Source organism: Paramisgurnus dabryanus, chromosome 17 (genome assembly GCF_030506205.2).
Source record: "Paramisgurnus dabryanus chromosome 17, PD_genome_1.1, whole genome shotgun sequence".
NCBI classification, from domain to species: Eukaryota; Metazoa; Chordata; class Actinopteri; order Cypriniformes; family Cobitidae; genus Paramisgurnus; species Paramisgurnus dabryanus.
The window spans coordinates 9,239,759-9,262,143 of NC_133353.1; the positions used below are offsets into that span (position 1 = coordinate 9,239,759).

The following is a 22,385-nucleotide window of genomic DNA, read 5'->3' on the forward strand; positions in this document are numbered from 1 at the left end:
AAAAAAGAAAACGTTATCAGTGAGATTTTTATTATGCATGATTTATTCATTTAAAAAACCTTTAATGTCTCTCTGTTTTCTCACAAACACCACCACATAAAACGTGAAGAAAATCAAGGAGTTGAGTGTTTTGAGCTGCCTGGTGCTTCACATCAGCGTCTTACAAACACACACACACACACACACACACACACAAACGCGCACACAGACCTGTCCACCTAAACTCTTAAATCCAGGTGCACTGATCCCAGTACAGTGACTCTATGAGACAGCAGAACTTGTGCATGAACTTCAGGACAACAACCTGTCAAAATAACTTCAAGAAAGGACAAAATATCACAAAGGAATTATTAAAGTGGTGAGAGGGTTAATAAATGACTCAATCCACATTTTTGGGTGAATTATTCTTAAAAAAAAAAAAAGTGAAATGTGACACTCTGGCCAAATCTGTGCACATAAACAACAAAACCCTTACAAAAATTATCCAGGTTTTGTGTGGTAAAAGTGTAGTAACCATGTTTTTTTGTGTATTGATTTAAATTAGCAATGCAGTGGTTCATGTTTTTTGGTTTTCACTGTAGTAAAACCATTGTTAATTTTCTTAAGGGAAATGGCACAGACTCATTCTGTATGAGCTAAACAACATTCAATCTCTCTCTCTTTCTTTCTTTCTTTCTCTCTCTCTCTCATCACAAAACAACTGGATGCAAAAAAATCCAAACTGTAAACACGTCAGATAAAACTTTTTCCTTCATCGCTCAAACAAATGCAAATTCTTTTTAGTTATGATTATGTACATTATTAGTTCCTCTGACACGGTTAGTAAGTTTAAAATCAGAAGTTTTAGAAATAAGCTTTTAAACTCAGATGCAATACTTACACAGTTTACAAACCATTCACAACACCTTTTTGAAAAGCAGGCGCTCAAGTCCATCCATTGAAAAAATAATAAATAGGTCATTAAAATATGTACAATGGCTCATTAAAAACATTTGCACCTGTTGGTACTAACAATTCGTGACATCGTTTCACGGTTGCTGTCTTTTATGAAAACTAATTTCATTTCTTTACATGAAGATTCAAGCTTTGAGTGCCACTGTTTGCACATGCAATCCAGTCTTAAATAACCATCAGCTTATTCTGGTAAAAATACAGGTAAAAGATCCAACACACCTTTCCAACAAAAATCTGAATATATAATCAGAGTGCTCATTTGAGGGCATACGATAAAGATTGTTCAAGTCTTTGTTGCTCTGTAGACACAGATTCACATCAAATATGAGCAGCATCAAATAAAACCAGTGACTCTTCTCAATAAACACACAACTGATCAATTTCCTCCTTAAACGGATGCTGCACCAATAAGACGTCCTCAAGGAGAAGGAAACATTTCATTTCTTAAACTTCTGGCCCCTTTGGGGAAAAAAGTGTTTTTCACATTAAGCTGGAAATGCCCTTTGCTTTGCCACATCTGTTTATTTTCCGTGTGCAGAGCGTCTAACACTGTCAGGGTCCCTCAGGGGACTTCATGCGAATGAGCCGGCGCTGAAACTTCAGCAGCGAGACATGCGTTTGCGGTATTGCTCCACTAGAGGCACCAGACACTGTGGAGAGCTGGCCTGAAGAAGAAACGGATGCTCCAGAAGATCTGTGGCGCTGGCTCTCTCTAGTGGATCTCGGGTCAACATCCGGTCCAGGAAATCCTTCAGCACAGGGGACACCTGCAGAGAAATAAGACGTTAACTAAATGTGTCCATTACTGAAATCTAGAGCCGATGTTGAAATATTTTTGGTGCGCGCTCGTACCTGATGAACATTGCGTACGCTGGGTGCCAGCTCATCTCTTAACCTCTTCATCGCAGCCACCGGGGTTTCACTGAAGTACGGAGGTTCTCCATCCACCATCTCCACCACCATGATCCCCAGAGACCAAACATCCACCTGCAGATTAAACACAAGAGATGATGACCTGCATGACTTTCATGATCTCCGTGTTCATTGTGTTTTGAGCTCTGACCTCAGTGCCGTACGGTGACTTGGAGATGACCTCAGGAGCCATCCAGTATGGCGTTCCCACCAAGGACTTCCTCTTCGGGATATCCTTACTGATCTGGGCACAAAATCCAAAGTCTGATAGTTTGATCTAAAGACAAAAAAACAACAGCAGGGTACGAGTTAATATTTGAAAACACACACCTGTTACTCACAGCTGTAAATTTGTTTTATTTTTTTATCGCAGTTTTATTCCTAAGGCCACATCCACAAGAGCTCCTCGCTATCCGTGCTGAAACTGAGATCGATCGCTAGCTTCATAGAACAGCGTGCGTCATGTGCAACTTCATGATCAGATCAGAAAACAAATGCACGCGCGTATATCTTCCAGAGAGAAATAGCGCATGATAAGCAAATTACACATTTCTCCCTGTATTTTTTCTGTAATCTGTGTGAAAAAAGGGCTAAATTATATGGATTGGCTGCACACATGAAGGGTGTTGGTTTCAGATTTATCCACTCAGCAGATTCAGGCTCCCAAAACACTGGATCCGTCTGGACAAAACATTGCAAATGTCTGGAGTTTTGCACAAATATGGGAAATGGGAAAACACCACTTTAAAACATGACCTTTAGACCCTGGCAGAAACTTTGTAATGTTTACATGAAGAATGCATTTTGCTTGATAATAATATTTTGAAATATCAACAATGCCATATTGGAGAAAGTGTTAAGATACAGACAGACAGATGTACTCACCCTGCCGTCCAGTGAAAGCAGTATTGAATCACTCTTTATGTCTCTGTGGATGACGCCCTGTGAATGAAGATAAGCCAGCGCCTGCAGGACGGCCTCACATACTGTAGCAATCTGCTCTTCATTCAGTCTGAATGTAAAACAATACAATATTACATTTAATCAATATCTAATCAATACTGGATCAGTAGTTCTTTAAGGCGTTTTAACTCTCAAATCACTGTAACTTACTCATGTACTGTGGTTAGAAAACACCCACAGTATTTCCTAACAGACAACAATGATCAATAAACAGTTACATGTTATGATATATTAATAATAACTACAGCAACTAACCTTGTGATTGTTTTTGAGGTCTTTTCACTTAACTAGAGCGTTTTTATGTCATGTTGTCTGTGAACCAGAGAATGCATTAAAGCTTATCTCCAGCCAAAATCTATCATTTGAACTTCAACTAAAAACTAAATTATATGCAACTCATGGGCGTAGATTTAGGGTGGGACGCTAGGGACATGTCCCTAGCAATATTCAGGGAAGACTGAATTGTCCCTAGCAATAATTTCGACCAAACAATTAATCTGTATTTATATATAACCACTAATGTCCGTCTTATTCTAGTGTTTTCTATTTTTTACTTTACTTTTTTAATTATATATTTTTTCAGGAATCATTTAAATGAGATTAAAAATCTTTTGCAATCCCGTTCTGTAAAAATGACGCTCTATGTGGTACACAAACGGTTAACAGCTTTCGTTCTCTGCAATGCCCGCCTCCGTAACTCACATCGCTAATATGATTGGCTTTGCATTTCTTTAGTCCCGCCTCTCTACTCACATTGCTAATATGATTGGATTAGCATTTCTTGAGTCCCGCCGCTTTAAATCACATCACTTTATGGGCTTGTCTTTACTCGCTACGTGTGATAGGATGGTTTCACTTTGTACAACGCGCCAAAGTTCACTCAACAAGACGCGCGTGATTATTCAGGCTACAGGTAAGCGAGGAAGAAAGTATTATTATACCCACTGTAACTGTTTCATGCACAAAATACGGAACAAGTTGTGTCACATAATGATTCAAGGACAGTGTTTTCAACAATACACGACAATCCCATGTTAACCTTGAGGATTTGCAAACTTTTGTCAACCTTTTATAAATGGGGTAGCAAGGTTATTTAGGGGGTCCCTAATCCATGAAAGAAAATAACCCCAACATGGTAAAAACAGGAAACAGCATGATATACATACCAACTTCAACAATGGGATTTTTTTGGCAAAATTAAATTAAGAATTAAATATTAATTGCATATTCTTCATTGTTATAAAGTAAATATGGATTCATATATGTTACAATGTGATTTTTTTTTTTTTTTGACAAAAACTTAAACAGTTACTGTTTATTAGGTTCTAGGACATAACGAATTGTTATTGTTTATTATAGTACATTAAATTTGGGATGGCACCGGGGGTGGTGAGTCAGATGTCACTGAGTAAAGTGCATACTGAGTTGTCTGTTGTTTATGTCAAGTAAACGGTGATAAACAGTTTTTGCAATGCGACCATTTTATTTATGTCCCCACCAATGCCAGAATCAAACCTACGCCCTTGATGCAACTCCATCACAAATTAAATTGTGATCAAATGTCATCACAAAATTTGCTAATCTTATGGTTTAATAAAATAAAAGTCTCCATCACAGGATAAGAAATGTCAATACAGACGCTGAATGCATCATCTCACTCATTCACTCACACGTATCACCATCTGGTGGTGTGAATAAAATACTACCGCAACACAAAGAGATTCAAGACATGTTTCTTTAAAATATTGTGGATTTCTATACAAAATGCTTGAAAATACAGAAACGATTTATGTTCACAATACTGCACTAACAGTAAAAATCAAAGGGCAAAATATTTTTCAAAACTGAAATGTTCAGTTCATATTCCTTTCATTTATATTCACTTTTAGATGAATCTTTTCTCTAGATACATTCTCTGTACATTAAAACAACATCCTGGTTCTTACCTGGTTTCAGAAACGATGTTTGTTAAAGCTCCTCCCTGCAGATACTCCATGATGACCCAGAGTTCCTCCTCAACAAGAAAACTCTTAAACATCTCCACCACGTTCCTGTGCTGATAGTCTCTCATGATCACCACCTGTGTAGAGACACCAGCAGAATTACATCAACTGTTCCTGTAGCTCAGCTGGATGAGCATTGTGTTAGCTGGGCAAAGGTCATGGGTTTGAACAAAATTCTGCTAAGATGCATAGATTAAATGCAATGTAAGATGCTTTTATGGGTCTGCCAAGTGCATAAAATGCAAGCAAATGTAGAAAGAGTTGTTTTCAGGAAACCGCTTAATGTTTCAAGAAATCATATTTCACACCTCCGGTATCAGAACTGTAGCCAACATGAACCATATCAGGACACATTTTGCTTCAATATGCAGATGGACAACATTATATCAGATATCCGGCCATTCCATCAAATTATGGCTGTCACGATTATGAGATTTGGCTGACAGTTAATTGTCTAATACCTTATGTCAATTATTACGATTAATTGCCTATTTTAGGGCTTTGACGGTTATGACGATTAATTGTCTGTTTTGTTTCTTTGAAATTTAATTCTTAGACTTTTTTGTTTGTTCATGAAATAATTTTCACACATTGTTGTGATTATTTAAATAAATCTTTTGCAAGGTTTACCTGGCAGTAAATATTAATACACATAACACATATTTAAAAGTAATCTGATACGGTCTCGTTTATACATGCGCTGCAGCTCCCTCTTGTGTTTTTTAGAGAGATGTGCAATCATTGCGGTGATCTGAAATCATCGCGATGAGACGATTATTTAATCATTGTGACAGCCCTACGTCGAATCGGTGCCATTTCTGGCCAGAGCCAGGACAAAATAAATTTTATGATTAAGCAAAGTGTCCTTTATGTTAATCTAACCCCAAATTTAAACTATATAATTTAAAACATTAATAAAACCACATAGAAAAATATATAGCATTAAATTCTTAATTTTTGTGTGGGTCCATATTTTTTATCATTGGAAAAGGTCATAATATTTTAGATCAAATGCACATTTAAGTCATGTCCCCAGGATTTAACTCGCATTCCCCCCTCTGAAAGTCTAGAAATATTTCAAATGGCATCGATTCGGTGGAATGGCCCTATGTGACCCTGCCTGTCACTTTGTGATCTAATGTTTTTTACAAAAAGAAGAACATCTTGTAAAAATATCATCTTGATATTTTTAATATTATCTGAGTAAAGTCATGTCATGTGAAATCAATGATTGAAATCCTATCTAAGTTACGTATGTAACCTCTGTTCCCTGAGAAGGAACGCTGTACGCGTTCCCAAAGCGTCAGCTCTCTGACGCAGCGTATAGTTCCCTTGAAAGGGAACAAACTTTGATGCTGCTAGTCTTAGACTTAACCCTTAATTTTTTACAGATAGGATCATGAGTGGATCACAATCGTTTGTGAGTTGTGACATTGCCAAACTCTTTTAATTCAACTCTTATATCTGATATTTATTGTAATGTTTCCTGTGCGCTTTGTGCAGCCGTTTTACCTCATTGAACAGAAGTTCCCGTCGCTGTTGTCTCCTAAGGTCCATCATCTTGACGGCCACAACCCGACCGCTGTGTTTCTCACGGGCGATGCACACCACACCCGTGGAGCCTTCTCCAATCTTCACAAAGTTCTCCAGGTATGACCGAGGGTCTCCTTTATCTACAACCATCTGCAAAGCTGCCTTGAACTGCTCATGGGTGACTTTAGGAGGATCGGGCGGGGGGCGCGGTGAAGGGTGCAGAGGGGGTCTGAACGCGGGCGAACAGGTTCCCGGAGGGCTGTTGGCGAGGGAACCGGTGGGTGATGGTCTGGGTTGTGAGGGGCTGTCCTGTCTGGGGAAGAGTCCTGGGTTCGGGCAACCCGAGTGTCTCATGAATGGGTCTGGACCCGTGGGCCGATAACTAATGTTGGGTGAGAGTCCGATGGTGTAGCTGGAGGAGGAGCGGACGGTTTTGTGACCTCTCACGAGTGGACTGCTGGTTCCGCTGTGCAAATATCCCGCTTGATGTCTCATGGCTGCCTCTGCCTGTATTATTGGAGTGGGTGATTAAAAAAAGTAAATTATTTGAATTTTGACAGAGAAAATCAGGTTATATCTAATTATTATTCTTTTATTAATTTTTTAATTTTTGGAATTTATGGGAATTGTGACACACAGATGAAGATGAGTCAGATGTCATGGAAGCTAAATTGTATGTGATACATCTTGTATAAATTACCCCAAATTTCCAAATAATTTTCTTTTAATTCCTTACATTTTCCAATTTTAAATATTTCCAAAATTCCCAAACTTTGCAACCCTAATTGCAATACATCAGATATGTATCCGATTTAGGGCCACATATAAAAGTGGCCACGGTCTGATTTGTATAAGAAAATCAAATATGGGTCAAATTTGGGCAAAAAAGTCAGATGCTGGCATGCTGGATGCTGGAATGCTAACAAGATGCGGGAATGCTAACAAAGATACACTTGTCAACCAGAGTGGTCCAGCAGCAAACCAGCCACCATATCCACCATTGTGAAGGGTTTTGAATGGAACCGCAAGTCACAATTCCTTTTATTTACCTTCAGGTCGTATGAGGAGAACGGTCTTCCAGGGCTGTTTTGAGGATGTACCAGTAACCTGTTAGAAGTCCTCATATCAGGAGTGAGACCCCCGCTGTCTCCATGAGGTTGATGCATGGGCATTGTAGGGCTATAAAAACATGAAATGGGTCTGTGGTTGTGGGAGAACACAATGGGAAACTCTCTTCTCATCATGAGTCTCTCTGTCGGACTTCCCACATCTCCACCCAAATACACAGATCTGGGAGGCTGTGGGATTTGGATCGGGGGTGGCGGAGGGGCCGGAAGAGACGGAGGAGGCGGAGGTCCCTCCAAGAAGCTCGTGCTGACCTCATAAGTGGACTTGGCTCTGGGCAGCACACCGTTGGGCTGGAGCGTGATGCTTCTCTTCAGACCCATGTATGGCGTTCCGCTCTCGCTGTGGATGTTCCGTGACCTGTCGGCCCAGACAGATTCCGGCTCATCCTGGGAGGGTTCCAGACCTTCGTACTGATACGCCTCGCCCTCGTTCACCTCCCCCAGGCGACCCAGCGACTGAGCTCTCTTGCGTGCCGACGGGCTGCTCTTGCGCAGAGAGTTGGAGCTGGTGACGGACAGGCGGCTCATGTCTGACAGCATGGCGGAGATGTAATCCCCGTGGCCGATCATACTGCCTCGTACGATGGTCTGTGGAGGATGAGAAGAAGATTGTGATGAATGATAAGCACTGAAATCTAGTGCTATTTAAAGCACGTGTGAATTCACCTGGGTGTGGATAAACTCAAAATCACACGTTCCTCTACGGAGGCTATTTTTGGCTGATGGTGTGTTTAAAAACAGCAGAATAGTTGGTCTGATATCAATGCATTTCTTTTCTTGCACATCAAAAACAAAGGAAAACAAAGAGGTTGTGATTTGTTTACTATTAGTGATAACATCTGCAATATTAGGTTCATAATTACTATGACATAAGAACTTTGGTTAGTTTTTTTTTTTTTTTTTTTTTTTTAAATGTATACACAATAAGACTCAATGTGTAAGTAGTGTTATTATGGTCAATTTTTATTTGATTAAACTATATAAAAATGCAAACATACTGTGACAAAGTTTAAAGGGGACATATCATGAAAATCTGACTTTTTACACCAGTGCTATAATTGGGTCCCCAGTGCTTCTATCAACCTAGAAAATATGAAAAAGATTAACCCAGTAATTTAGTTTTGGTAAACCATTCTCTGCAAGCATGTGAAAAAATAGGTCATTCAGATTTTGTCTTTTTTGTAATGTAGGTGATGGCTTATTAAAATAATAATGCCGCCCCTTAAGCCCGATTTATAGTCGTGCGCAAGCTCTACGCCGTAGGTTATCCGTAGCCTGTGCGTATCTCTGCGTAGCCTGACGTGCACCTCGCAAAATTTATAACAGCGCGTCGGCTCTACGAGGACCGCAAGAGCTGTGATTGGTCCACCAGAACCCCTCCCATCAGGTAAAAAAACTGTGTCAACGGTAATACCATTTGCGATGGTAAAAACAAAGATGAGCCAAGTTGAGGAGTGATTTAACTCAAACTGCAACAAAAGTCGCTGTTTATTTACTTCCATCATTGCTGGTCTTCTCAAATTATACACTACAAGTTGCTGTTTCTTCTTCGTTTGTGAGTTAACTTGCCAAGCTTCTTCTTCTTTCACTATCACGCTGCTACTGTGGTTACACGCGTGGATACTGCCTACCACCGGTGTGCGCTTGCATTTGCACATCGACGCAGATGACGACACAAAGGTATAAATGAAAACCGACGCGGAACCTACACCGTCGCGGCCACGCCGTAAGACCTACGCACAACTATGCTTACCTCCCTTTGGCTTGGTAGCTTTTCCATCGAGTTTAGTATCACTACGCAGTGGGAGGGATTGTAGGCGTGTCGTTATATTTGCGCTGCTGTGACATCATACAAGTGAGAGCATCGTTGTACATTCCCATACATTCATTTATTTCTCACCACAAATCGATGATTGTATATTGCGTTTATCACTACCTCTGTCTCACATCACAGTTTCTGTACAAACACCCGTGATGTCGGGACACGCTTCGCTGAGCCTCATTTAAGTTGCATTTAAGCATATATGTGGACGTGCGCATCGCCAATGTACTGCCACAAACTGCAAGTCTAGAAAGAAAACTGTTATGGTGTTTCTGATTCTCAACCTGTAAATGTTTTTCATAGCTAAAAGGGAGTTTGGGAACTTACAGCAAAGCACAGATGACAACAGGTTTAATCGAGAGAGTGCAAGCTAGCATGAAGGTAAAGCTTATCTTTGACATATAGCAATCACGCTGTTTTGCATAACTTTTTGGTATCATCTTGGGTCACCCTTACCGAGTTGGTACTAAAAAAGTACTGGGTCTATGTACTGCACCTAGTGAAAAAGCCCCCAAAGGTAAGCTGACCTGAACTGAATCATTTTGACAAACCACACTGTATTTTTTATTAATAAACTTTTTTTATCAATTATGCTTTTATGCATTTGACAGAAGCTTTAATACTAAACACTACAATAATAACGTGTATATAATGCCATAAATGTAAACTATTATACTATATACACATATTATTATTATATTGTTGTAAATAGTACGACAAATACTTGCCTGTGCAGAAGTCAGTATCTATTTCTGTGCTGATTAACGTTAAAGCAATTCTCATTCATTTATAATAGATAAACCGAGTTAAGTGCTCAGTAAACAAAATCACAGCCAACAAATACTCTTCCTCCCTACATTATACTACATAGTCCACTTGCAGTACTAAAAACGACCGAGTGGACGCTAGCTGTGAAGGTTACGTTCATCGGTTGTATGCGGGGCATAGTGGGATTGAATTCCGACACAGCCCAGGCATTTATTTAGACCTCCGCGGCCACACTGTCAATCCCATAATCCGATCCGCTAGTGACGCTACACAAAATACTGGTTTGTTCAACTTCATGATGACATCTAAGTACCGCGAGACCGATGCGAGAACTCATACGGAGAAGTCTAATTGATTCGCTCTCGCAGTACTTTGACGTCATCCGTCTTTCAGTTCTTGCGGCGCCGCAGAAAGTCGAACACACTTTGTGAGGAAACGTCGGTAAAGTCAAACAACATGGTGTACTTTGGGCGAATGTCAATCGTGAGTGAACATCTTTATACCGCACTCTACCTTAAGACTTAGAGTTGAGGAAAGACATATAAGAGACATAGTACGGTCCTGATAGGAATCACCCACAACATCCTGCTACAGCCAGAAGCAGAGCCAAGCATCATGTGATGAGTGACGTTTCCACAGGCAAGAGGCTCTCAGATTTTTTAGATAATATAAAGATTTTGTTGATTTTGCAACCATATATTCAGATTTCTTTGAAAATAATTCACATTTAACTGTCTGAAACAAGTCTTTTATAAATGCACACAGAGTTGCTTTGCTTACATCTGCAGCCCTCACAGTGTAGTGATGTTGGGCTTGCATGCTCATTTTTAAATATTATTATTTGGGGTTAGAAGTCTTTGCTCCCTTTGTTAAAAAAACAATATGACAGTGCTTCTGAGAGTCATTAACTAATTCAAGTTGCTTAAAAATGTATAACTTGAATGCAGTGTTAATCGTATAGCCTAATCTATGATGTTCTCCACTTTAGATATGGATCCATCAGTGTCATGATGTGTGCAGTTGGTACCTTCTTTGGTTTGAGCTCCACTGGTGTTATTCGGGATGGGTCCACCATCGGTTTGGGTCTGCGGAGGTTCTCTATTAAACTCTGCCATTGTGTAGGAAGGCCGACAAAGACCCCTCGCTTGGCATCAAAAGAGGTATGAACACGATGCTCAAAGTTTTTCGGTGCTGAAATTTCCGGCCTCTTTTTCTTCTTCTTGCGAAACATTGTCAGATTCTACAGCAGAGACCTTAAAAACACATGAAAAATTATTTTAAAGGAGATATTTCAAGAGATATAGGTAGGAATTTAAACATTATTCCATTATATACCATAATTCTGTATACGACAAAAAGCAGTGTGGTGGTGCTGTTATCAGATAGATTTAAATGAAAATCATTTTCATATACCATAGTTATTTTTGGTATTCCAATGTATTTCAAAGAATATGGATACAAATGGGGATAAAATACAGTAATTTACTGCTTTAAATTGATTAGAAACATAGATAAACTACATGTCCAAGTTGTACACTGATGAAGAAACAGATTTATGAAGTTGTCTGCTTTTGTGACACTCAACTGCTGTAATAAAATCAAGATGTGAGAGGGAGCGAGTAATAGTGAGACATAAAAGATTTGAATAAATGTTGGTCTGTTAAAACATTTTAATCCCTAAAAACGTATTTTTGCATTTAACTTGACACTTTGTGTTAATAAAAGTTAACTCCTTCAAAGCAACAGGATGATTTGATATAAGTTGAGTCAGCAGGTTTATTGTTTTACTTTTTGGCCCTTTCTGTAATTCTGTTACACTAAATTTAACTAAACCTGGCTGCTTCAGTGCAATGGGGAAATCACGTCATCTTTGTTCTAAAAATAGAAAATCCAGCACATTTATCTACTGGCTTACTGTCAGCGTTTTTAATCAGAAGAAAGCATTGTTTCTCTTTGACATCTTTGGTCTGATCTTTCTTTTACAAGCATCGAAGACTGTTTAAAGCGTGAGAACATCGCTGTCGGCAGGCTTTCGGATGCCTCTGCTCTGTGTAAAGTGAAGTATCTCTGCTCAATTACAGCTCACCCTTTAAATGACAGACAGGGAACACTGAATGCTTGCGGCTCGTGCCTTTAGGTCAAAGTGCATTAGCTTGATAAAAGACCCCAAAAACCACTCACCCCCATCAATCTGCAATAACACACAATGAACTCTCTCCCAATCTCTCTAAGTCTTCATGTCAAATAAAAAATGATCTGTATTCTCAAATGTAAATAGTTTCCTTGTACTTTAAACTTGATTATCTCAAAAGATCAAGAAAACTTTTTCAACCTCCAGTTCTCTCTGTCTTGACTCAGCCAATGTTAGAAGTCCTCAGACGGTCTATAGTAAGATAACCACCCTGTTCAATCTAAATCAGCAGTTCAATTAATGCAAATATATTTTTTCACAATTTTGCCGGCAAAAGAGACATAAAGAATGAGAGAGAAAGAGAGAGAGAAAGACAACATTTTTTTTTGTCTTGTTGTGGGTGAAGAAATGGGCCAGACTTCTCTCGCACAAAAGTTCTCTTCAAAACCAAAACCATACCTTCTTTAGGTGTTTAAGTAAACCAAAATGAAAACAAAGATCTCAAAGGGCTCACAATGGGCTTAGTCTGCAAAAGCCACTAAACGCCACCTTCGTCAAAAATGAGAATACAGCAAATATATATATATATATATATATATATATATATATATATATATATATATATATATATATTTTAAAATATATTTTAAAATATATTTAAATATATTTCAAATATACAAAATATGGCCCAAAAATATATGTGCTAAAATATATACCTATATATTGTTTGACCATTTTGTTTATATTTTGAAATATATTTAATAAAGCATTTATATTCACGCCGTATTGGAAGAAAAACTTTGTAAACATCACAAAGATTAAAATTAAATATATTTTCACCTGCAAAAATTTACTTATTATTTTATATTTTAAACATACCTATACATTTCATACTTATACATTTAATATAAACTTATATCTTTTGCTGTATTGGTTGTAAAATTAGAAATGTATTTGTTGCCCCTGAAATACATTTGTAATATATTCTCATATATTTTTGAATTCAAAAATATATTTAATAAAGCTTTACTTTCTATAAAATGTATTTAGCATATATATATTTTTTTTTAAATTGGCCAGAGAAATGTTTTTTTTTGCTGTATGGGATTAACCAGATGGCACATATTTAAATACATTCATGAAATATCTTAGTTTCAAATCCGCTTAAATCCAGCCTCAGGCCATTCAGAAACACCGGTTTGTTGGCAGAATGCATTAAGGGTCTGATAAAAAAATGGTAATTTACATGAAAACGTGTCAGCTGCACTTAGTGGGTTTTGCATCTGAACTCTCCGATTGCATCTCACAGAGACTCAATATACTGTACATGAACATATCAATGTTCTTCTTTTTCCTTAAAAAATATTTTCAAAATGAATATTTTTTGCATATCTATTTTGCATAATTATTTTTTTCAAATATTTTATTGCACTGAATATGATTTTTCAATAGTAGGAAATAAACAAGATCTTAGTCGATTCTACATGTTTAAAAAAGATCTTTATGTTTTAGATGTGATCTTAACAATGTCTGCTAAGATATTCATAAGTCAAATGGACTCAAAGAAATCACATTAAAATTCTCCCAAGACTAAAGTGATCTGATCTTTGTTTTCCACCTCATCTCTGTCTGTTAGTATAAAGGACTTGCAGTCACAGTACTTCAATTACAGGAACAATAACAAACTGACAAGAACAATAAATACCTTCTCAACTAGCTGTCCTTTGGGAGTAAAGCCTTCTGTAGACGACACGAGTATCTGTTTCTGTTTTCATGCTGAGGAAACTATTGATCTGTGTGTGTTACTAAACCCAGACCCTTCATCTATCAGACTCATCTTTAAAACAAGCATGTCACGAAAAATCTTCAACATCATATCATGTTTACTTTTAATACAAGATTTATGCAACATGGCAGATTACAGTGGTTCTCTGTTGATTTGAGACATAACCGAACTCTCTCCTAAACCTTGGCCAGCATCACATTCTTGAGTTATCAGCTTTTGACAGATTTCTTATCTTTCATTGATTTGTATTATTATAATTCTTGGATAAAAACAGACTGAATTTTAAATGAATATATGTACATCAATGTCAAAGTATTGATGAATGAATAATCTTTGTGCTTAAGAGTCTTAAAAACACACACACACGACTTCATCTTGACATTCCTGACCTGTAAAACTCTTATAAGCTGTAATCTTATTTAGCCTTTAAAACATGCTGTGGTGTTAATGGGAAATTGGATTTCAGTATTGATCTGCTTCTTAACTGTATTTGTAAAGTTGTAAACCTACCATCATCTGTTAATCTCAGCTACAAAAATATCTGCATTTATTTATCTATTTTAAGGTTCTCCAGGACATTTATCCCCTGAGGATCATAATCCATTTAAATACTGCAATATCAGCTTTCAAAAAGACTAATCTGTTTTCACTGTCACAGCATTTAATCTAGATTTGATACGATGACAGCATTTGATACGAGCATCGTTTGCACTCACTGACAGTGACCTCGACAAAACTTTCATTTAAAGGAAATTTCAGTTTGAATGATACAAAATAGGGATGCTCCCATCAGGATTTTTGCAGCCGGTACCAAGTGCCGGTTTCTTGTCGTCATGATCGGCCAATACCAATGCTCGATACCGATTCTCCGAGCTGATATGTACACTCTTTGATGACTTTAACTGTTAACTCTTCTTCTAGATAAAGTAATATCACAGACAAATATTCATTCTACCAAAAGCTATTTAATATGTCTTTAAAAAGGCAAACCCTGCACAGTCTCAGTGTATAAATGAAATGTAGGCTAGATGCATTCTTATAAAGTATAACAGTTCTTCAGTCATGAGCAGAGAGGGATTTTCTCTTTAATATTATCGAGCGATGAATAAGGTTACTGTAGCTTTAAGACGTGAGAGAGATCTTTGCTCTGTACTCGTGCTGAATGACAGGCAGTGTCTGTGTGCGTGCATCGGGTGGACGCGCCGCAGACAAGAGCAGCTGCGAGTAAAATAAATATTTAAACTGTCAAAAAATTTGAATGCATGCAAATAACAAAGTTTCAGCATGCAGATGCAATGTTTGCAATAGATATGCTGTATGCTTTTTGATGGGGATGTGAAGACGTGTCACGCTGCATGCTAGGACTCATAGAATACACATATCCCTGTAAAGGCAAAAAGAGGAATACAAATTTGGATGTTGCACATGAGCAATGGGTTGTAAAAATGCTTGCACTGCGTAAAAATCTCTCAAATTGCACATGCATTTAAAAGCCCTATGATGACAAAAGTCAATCCATGTGATGATCGACCGATACCGATCTTTAGCCAATGGATCGGAGCGCCCCTAATGCACAACCTACTAACTAAAGGCAGTATATTTAATGCATATATTCAAATAGTCAAATTTGTCTTAAAGGACTTTGGATTTGGGTTTTATTTGTTGCCAGGGAAACATTTCATACTGGAGTTTGTGCTTGAGAGAACAGAAAAACCTGAAGTGTTCCACAGGGGTCCATTATTGGTCCATTTGTGTTGCCCTCAGGTAAAATAATCCATTATCATGAAGATAACTCTTATAGTTATGTTGATAAGCTTTCTGTGAGGACAGATTATGACCACAGGGCTTTTTTGTACCCAATATAAAATAAAGAGATATGATGCATTCTCCTGTTTTTGACTCAAACTTTGTGTCACATTTGTCCAAACATATTGCATCATATTTCTCTTAAATGCAACATCAACATAGAGCTACTTTTACCCATGAGTAAATGTCAGTCAATTGCAGAAGGGTTGTGTGTGTGCATAATTTTGGGTTTATGGTATCAGCAGCGCTTCTTTTGGTTTTGGTGGAGTATTTTATTAATTTATGTAAACAGTGTTACACACAGCTCTCAACTGAAAACACGCCTCTTCACTGATCCAATTTTGGTTGAGCGCTCACAATTTATGCAATATTTGTGTCAGGCGTTTCTCTGTGGGACCGGCACACGAGCTAATCCTCTCTGTCAGAAAAGAACGAAGAAAATCATGCACAGACTGAATGTGTGTGATGAAAGTATCTGCTAATGCCATATGCTCTAAAAATGCTGGGTTGGTTTAATCCATGGTTGGGTAAGTATTGGAAAGATCCAACCATGGTTATAAATCTATGTTGGGCTGTTTCAACACACATAGATTTATATTCTTTGGGTTGGGTAATAACAACAACCTTGCATAGGTTTATTTATAACCCAAATAGTTGGTCCAATATTCACCCATGAGTTCAAACAACCCAACATTTTTTAGTTTATCAGATTTTTAGGCTTTAAGGGCTAAAAACACAAGGATGATGTTTGACACTCTCACGAGGGCTTTACACAAATATGGGTTGTTTTCATGTATGTAACAAGTATATATATTTAGGGTTATATTTCTTGAACAAAATAGTGCAATTAGAAATATATAAACAGCAGATGAAAAAACCCTTTAAGTGCCTCTGACATGTTTTAAACTCTTTTTTGACACTTAATGGCTGATTTATTCAACATTGACACTAGATTAGGTTGTTTGTAGACTATATAGAGGGTATCTACACATCAGTCTTTGCTTCTGAGAAATGCATATTCACCTTGCTTACCCCAGGCAGTTTGGCAAACTCTGTAATATAATTACTGAACGTGACAGAATCTCCAGAGATCAGCAGCTATAGTTTTAGATTATAAACTGTATAAAGATGCTCTGCTTGTTTAAGCACCTAAAGAGAGCCATAATTTAATGTCTGTCACACAATATCTCATCATAACATACACTGGATGAGCAGGCAGGATAATAGCTTTACTTGATAAATGTTTAATAATTTATTAAAGCGTTAGAATCACCACCATCTGTCTGTCAGCAATCGATATTGATGAATCCTTTCACATTCATTTTGTGCAAATCCACATAGAGAATTGTTGTTAATCTCTTTAATTGACAGATTTATTTTGATCACATTTTGACATCTGAATGCTAAATAATGAGTCATGTTGTCATTAACAATTATTGGCCCACATCTTGCAAAGTGTGAGGGATGAAAAGTCCAAACCAAGCACATCAATCAATGACTTTTGTAATCATGGAGTGAAGGTTGTCTGATCTCTAAAACTTGGATTTGATATCCCTTGCATGTAAATCATGTTAAAATTGACTTATTTGATTCATACTAAGTTTGATATTGAAGTCATTATTTTAAATGTGAGATTTGTGTTTAAGGATGATTTTTTTTCTTAGTCAATAAACTAAAGGTTTGTGTTAACAGCAATACAGATATCCAACTATAAACACAATCACTTTGCGATGTTCTGTGTAAATGGTTGTAAAACGGACTAAATTAATATTTTATTGCATGTCTTTGTAAATTCATATATTGTTTATTACAGCATTTAGACAAATATTTGAGGTTTCAGTACAGTGGCAGTAGGGGTAAATCTGTTTTACAGAAAATAAGACTCGTGGTTGAAGAGTTTGGCTGTTTAGTATCACTTGCTTACTATTTAAGTATGCAGTATGTACAGTATACTCTTGATTTATTATTTCATCTCACAATGACAAAATTGAATGACAACACTTATTGATTTGGAAATGCATCATGCTATAGGGAAGTCATGTGACAACAATGCATACTATTGCATTTGCCTATTATTATATATTAAGCTAATGCGTTTATTCAGACTTATTGCTCTGTTGGACTCACAACCCATTGCATTTAATCAAAGACGTTAAGGGCTTCTGTCTTAAATACTCTTTAACTCTCAGAAGATAAACATGCAAGGCACTAAGACTGTCTGGGGTTTGATCTGTTGATGTGCTTAGCATCTTAAGAGGCTAAACATCACTTTCCTATGAAGGGGCCATGATTACATTTTTTTACTAAACCCCATAAACTACAAAGTTTAACATTTGCCCTGTATGGCTTTATCTGTTACCATTACAATTGTTAGACTTGCACCAATTTAATAATTTAAAAAACAAGAATTCTCAGCATTGATGTGTTTCTAGATGTCTCAGAATAAAGTCTATAGCCCAAGCAAGTACATGTATGTGTATGTTATGTTCAGTGATGGCGTAAGGTGGATGCTATAGCAAATATTTTTGATCAAATTCTTGAAGATACTTTTTTAATCCAGACTATCAATACATTAATAACTGAATCATGTCCAGTTTTATAGCACAGATGATGGATAAAATCAATGTCCTGTTTCGCTTAAAAAAGTCACATTTCAGAAGTAAATTAAATTAGTCAAAGACTTAATTTCATGCAATGCATTAGGGCATAAATGGTAAAATCATTTCACAGTCAGTAAATCTGCTTAAAGATGCATAGCTCCAGTTGGGAATCTGGTTTTTGCTTGTGCCAAAATCCAAATCATGATATATTTTGTGGCTGTTTGCCATCTCTTTCCCTTAATGTGCATGTCGTTCTTTGTTTCTATTTCTTTCTACCACCTTATTCCCATTGGATTGTTTGGATTTTGTCCCATGACGAAACCAATCCTCTTTTCCCTGTTCATGTTTAGCGTGTAAAAAGCAGGATCATTTGTCATATCTGTGAGCATCCCATCACAGTGATGTGAAAGACTTCAAATACTGAAACTCTCAATCCTTACAGAGTATTACTGTATGTAAAGATGCTGTGTTAGCGTAAGAGATCATGCTCGTGTACTCAAGGTTGTCTTTAAGCTTAGAGCTATGAAATTCATGTGAAATGCAAAGCTCAGATCATTTGTTGTCAGAAGATTTGTGAGAAATGTTTTAGCTCATAATATTAAGCTCTTCATCAGAAACTTGAGATAATAAAGAGATCCCATTTGTAGTGGAAAACTGTAATGTTGTTGGTTGAGTTTAATGAACAGATTGTTAAAGCACAATGTTCTTGACCTTGTTATAACAAGCAACTTTCGTGCATGACAACTAGTTTTGCATGCAAAATGTGACTCAAATAAATTACTCAGACATTTTTACTATCACAGCAAACGTGTCTCTGACATATAAATAAACCTGTGATGAATGAGGAAAGCAAACTATTTCACATTATTTTAATTCAAGAAAATGTAATGTTTTCAAGTGACAACCGCTGGGCTCTAATAGCTGTTTGTCAGGATGTAGTATGTGGTTGCTAGGGTATTTCCATGGTTGCTAGGGTAGTCATAATAAAGTTAAAGTACACTTCTCCTGTTATTTTAAGTATCATGTAAGTCAATAGTACAGATGGATCCACACCACAACTTAATTCCTCGAGGTTTAACATCAAAACAAACACTTAACACACCATAAATCATCGTAATGCTCGCCTTAACAAACACCATCTTTAGAAAAGATATCTGTAGACACGTCTGCAACAGACCTTTAGATGTTTCTGTCATTTGTGAAGCGGTCTTATACGATCCATTCATACGAACGTGTGCATATGACCAGAGACAAACACAGTGTGTCAGAGACAACCGACCCAGATCTAAACTGAAGATAACCCATGTGGACGTTCACTTCAAAACATTTACCATGAGAGGTGCTTCATCCAACCTCCAGGGTCTGATGTCTCACCTTAACGTGGCCTCAATAAAGATGGGTGAAGAGAGAGAGAGAAAGAGGTGGGGTTGGGTGGGGGAAAGTAAAAGCGTTTCCACATCACCGCAGTCCTTCAAAGGTTTTACCTTTAAATCTGCCTTTTCATTCGGTGTTATTGTGCTCTCTGTGCATCTGTTTTCCCCCATCACCCACCATCTCTCTCTATCTCTCTCCCAATGCAACACAAAGCCAAGTAGCCCATCAGGACATCAGCCTCATTATCCTGCTTCTATCTGCCATCCTCCCTAGTAACCATTAAAGCGGGGGAGCATCGATTGCATGCATGCCGCAAAATGTAGATTTTCTTACCTTGCCGTTGTGTGGCGATCCTCTCCTGCCGGGCTTTGTGGGTCTGAATTAACACACACACACACACACACGAGCGCACACATACACACACGCACACATACACACTCAATCAACCTCCCACTGCAGGCTGCCGTTTGCTTGAGAGAGCCTGATGCATTTCTGCCTGCAGCTGCACGCATGCACGGCCATCTCAGAGGTGCTTTGATGAAGATGACACGTTCTGCTTAAAGCCCATCTCATCTCCCAGAAGAGCTTGATATCCATGCTGCTGTGATGCCATGGTGAAAACAAGATACAATCCACATCTAGAGGAGATGAGAACAGACTGATGCCCTCCCCTTCCCTTCTGTGTGTGTGTACTGTATCTCTCTCTCTCTCTCTCTCTCTCTCTCTCTCTCTCTCTCTCTCTCTCTCTCTCTCTCTCTCTTTCTCTCTCGCTCTCTCTCTCCTGTGGGTTGTCTTTGCAGAGACACTTTGAGCACGAGGTGTGTGTGTGTGTGTGTGTGTGTGTGTGTGTGTTGTGTATCAGAGAAATGGCAAAGGAAGGCATCACCTAGGAGACGGTTCACACCCCCTCTGTCGCCGTGGTGAAGCGTTTCCACGTGAGCAAGTGATCTGATACGGCAGGTATCGGCAGTGAGGTGTCGTGCGCTGATAAACTGGTCAGTTCATGAATATTTAATGAGAAGATGACATTATAGGCAGGTAAACTATGAGCTCTGAAATAACAGCAGTCAGATGTCACTGTACACATCATCAGATATCTTGACCATTGTTCATGGTTTCTTCACTATTGTTTTATTAGTAACATTTAACTTTTATATTTGTCGATACTATATTTTCATTACATCTACATTTATTTATTTTCTTGTCCAAAGTGACTTACAAATGGGAGAACATCTATAACTACACTGCAAAAAAATTCTTACTTATTTTTGTCTTGTTATAAATACAAATATCTAAACATCTTAATGTATTTTCTTGATGAGAAAAATAACCTAAGAAAATAAGTCTAGTTTTTTTTGGGGGGGGGGTCTAATTTAAATGAATTTGTGCATAAAACACTTTTTTTATTAACTGTTTAAGAATTTTTTGCTTACCCCATTGGCAGATTTTTTTTTGCTTTATGCAAACAATTCACTTAAATTTGATATTTTGTGTCTAAAAACTAACCCGGTTTTCTTTGGTTATTTTGCTCATCAAGAAGAAGAAAATACATCTTGATCGTGAAATTTTTTAGATATTTCTACAAAATAAAAATATTAAGTAAGAAAGTCATTTTTTGCAGTCTAGTATTTTTGTAAGAGTTCTGTTTAAATTCATCTTTTCATTTATGTTTTGTTTGGATTTGAAATGCATGTACATTTGAAGAAAACTGCATGCATCACTGCTTTTTAGAGACATGTATTCATGCATTTACATTATCAGTAGGAATCAAACCCAAAACCTACATACAAACAAACACAATTCTATTATTAATTCAGCTACAGTAGTAAGTCAATGTTATTTTTTCACCAAGTCATATCAAGAACCCAACACTAATAATCAATAGCTCAGAGTCATTTATCTTAACCATGTGGCATTTTAATTTAAGAAAATTTGCATTTCAATGCGTTATAAAGACTAAAGCAGATGACCTCCTGTGTGTTCATACCTTCTGTGTATGTTTGCCTGAACTACATTAACTATAAAATCAAATAGAAATTGTCCCAAATAAACCCACTGACCTCCAGTCAGTTCCTCGGCTGTCTCTGTGTTGAAGCTGAATTATCCTCCATCAAAGCTTTTGTTATTCTGAATTAGTAAGCACTTAGAAACAAAGACATCAGAACTGGGAGGAGTTGTACGTTTGTTTCACAACAATGTCCCTCCAGTTGGCTTTTGAGTTTGTCTTTAGCATATTAACAGAAGTCAATGATGTCCTGCATTCACTGAAACACTAAACTCAAGCTTTCAGCTGATCTGGCATCTGTGCAGAATTTTGGCTTCATCATCCAGAAATTTGATTTCAAAGCAAAAAACATGAGTCTGATCTTACAATGACAATGCAGTTATAGCCTGCAAATGTTTTAATATTTTATTCTGTTGCAAGGAGCAAAACATTATTTTATTATTTGTTTCATTTAGGGGCTGTTCAGGGTTTAGATGGCGGTCGGTGACTTCTTTTTCGAAGGCGCAGGATGCAAAGCTCATCACAACATGTATTTTGCTCGTGTGTGGCTCGTCTTTTCAAAATATGTGTTCAGTGCGTCATGTTAACTCTGTGCATCACG

At 37.5% G+C, this 22,385-nt stretch overlaps 1 protein-coding gene across 1 annotated transcript; it reads right to left on the bottom strand.

The window, feature by feature from the left end:
• Nucleotides 1-13: 13 nt before the first annotated feature.
• LOC135736452 (serine/threonine-protein kinase PAK 6) lies at nt 14-20,463 on the bottom strand. The gene is made up of 9 exons (XM_065255087.1): nt 20,113-20,463; nt 11,110-11,335; nt 7,415-8,080; nt 6,345-6,872; nt 4,776-4,909; nt 2,752-2,878; nt 2,018-2,143; nt 1,807-1,941; nt 14-1,721 (listed from the first exon to the last, which is right to left on the bottom strand). The coding sequence occupies exons 2-9, from the start codon at nt 11,311-11,313 to the stop codon at nt 1,554-1,556; spliced, it is 2,088 nt and encodes a 695-aa protein (XP_065111159.1). The 5' UTR covers nt 11,314-11,335; nt 20,113-20,463; the 3' UTR covers nt 14-1,553.
• Nucleotides 20,464-22,385: the final 1,922 nt, after the last annotated feature.

Coding starts and splice junctions, on each gene's coding strand:
- LOC135736452 (XM_065255087.1), bottom strand. CDS start 11,313: ATGTTTCGCAAGAAGAAGAAAAAGAGGCCGGAAATTTCAGCACCGAAA. Junction 8,081..11,109: donor TGGAGCTCAAACCAAAGAAG/GTACCAACTGCA, acceptor CATCCTCCACAG/ACCATCGTACGAGGCAGTAT. Junction 1,942..2,017: donor AGTCACCGTACGGCACTGAG/GTCAGAGCTCAA, acceptor TTTAATCTGCAG/GTGGATGTTTGGTCTCTGGG.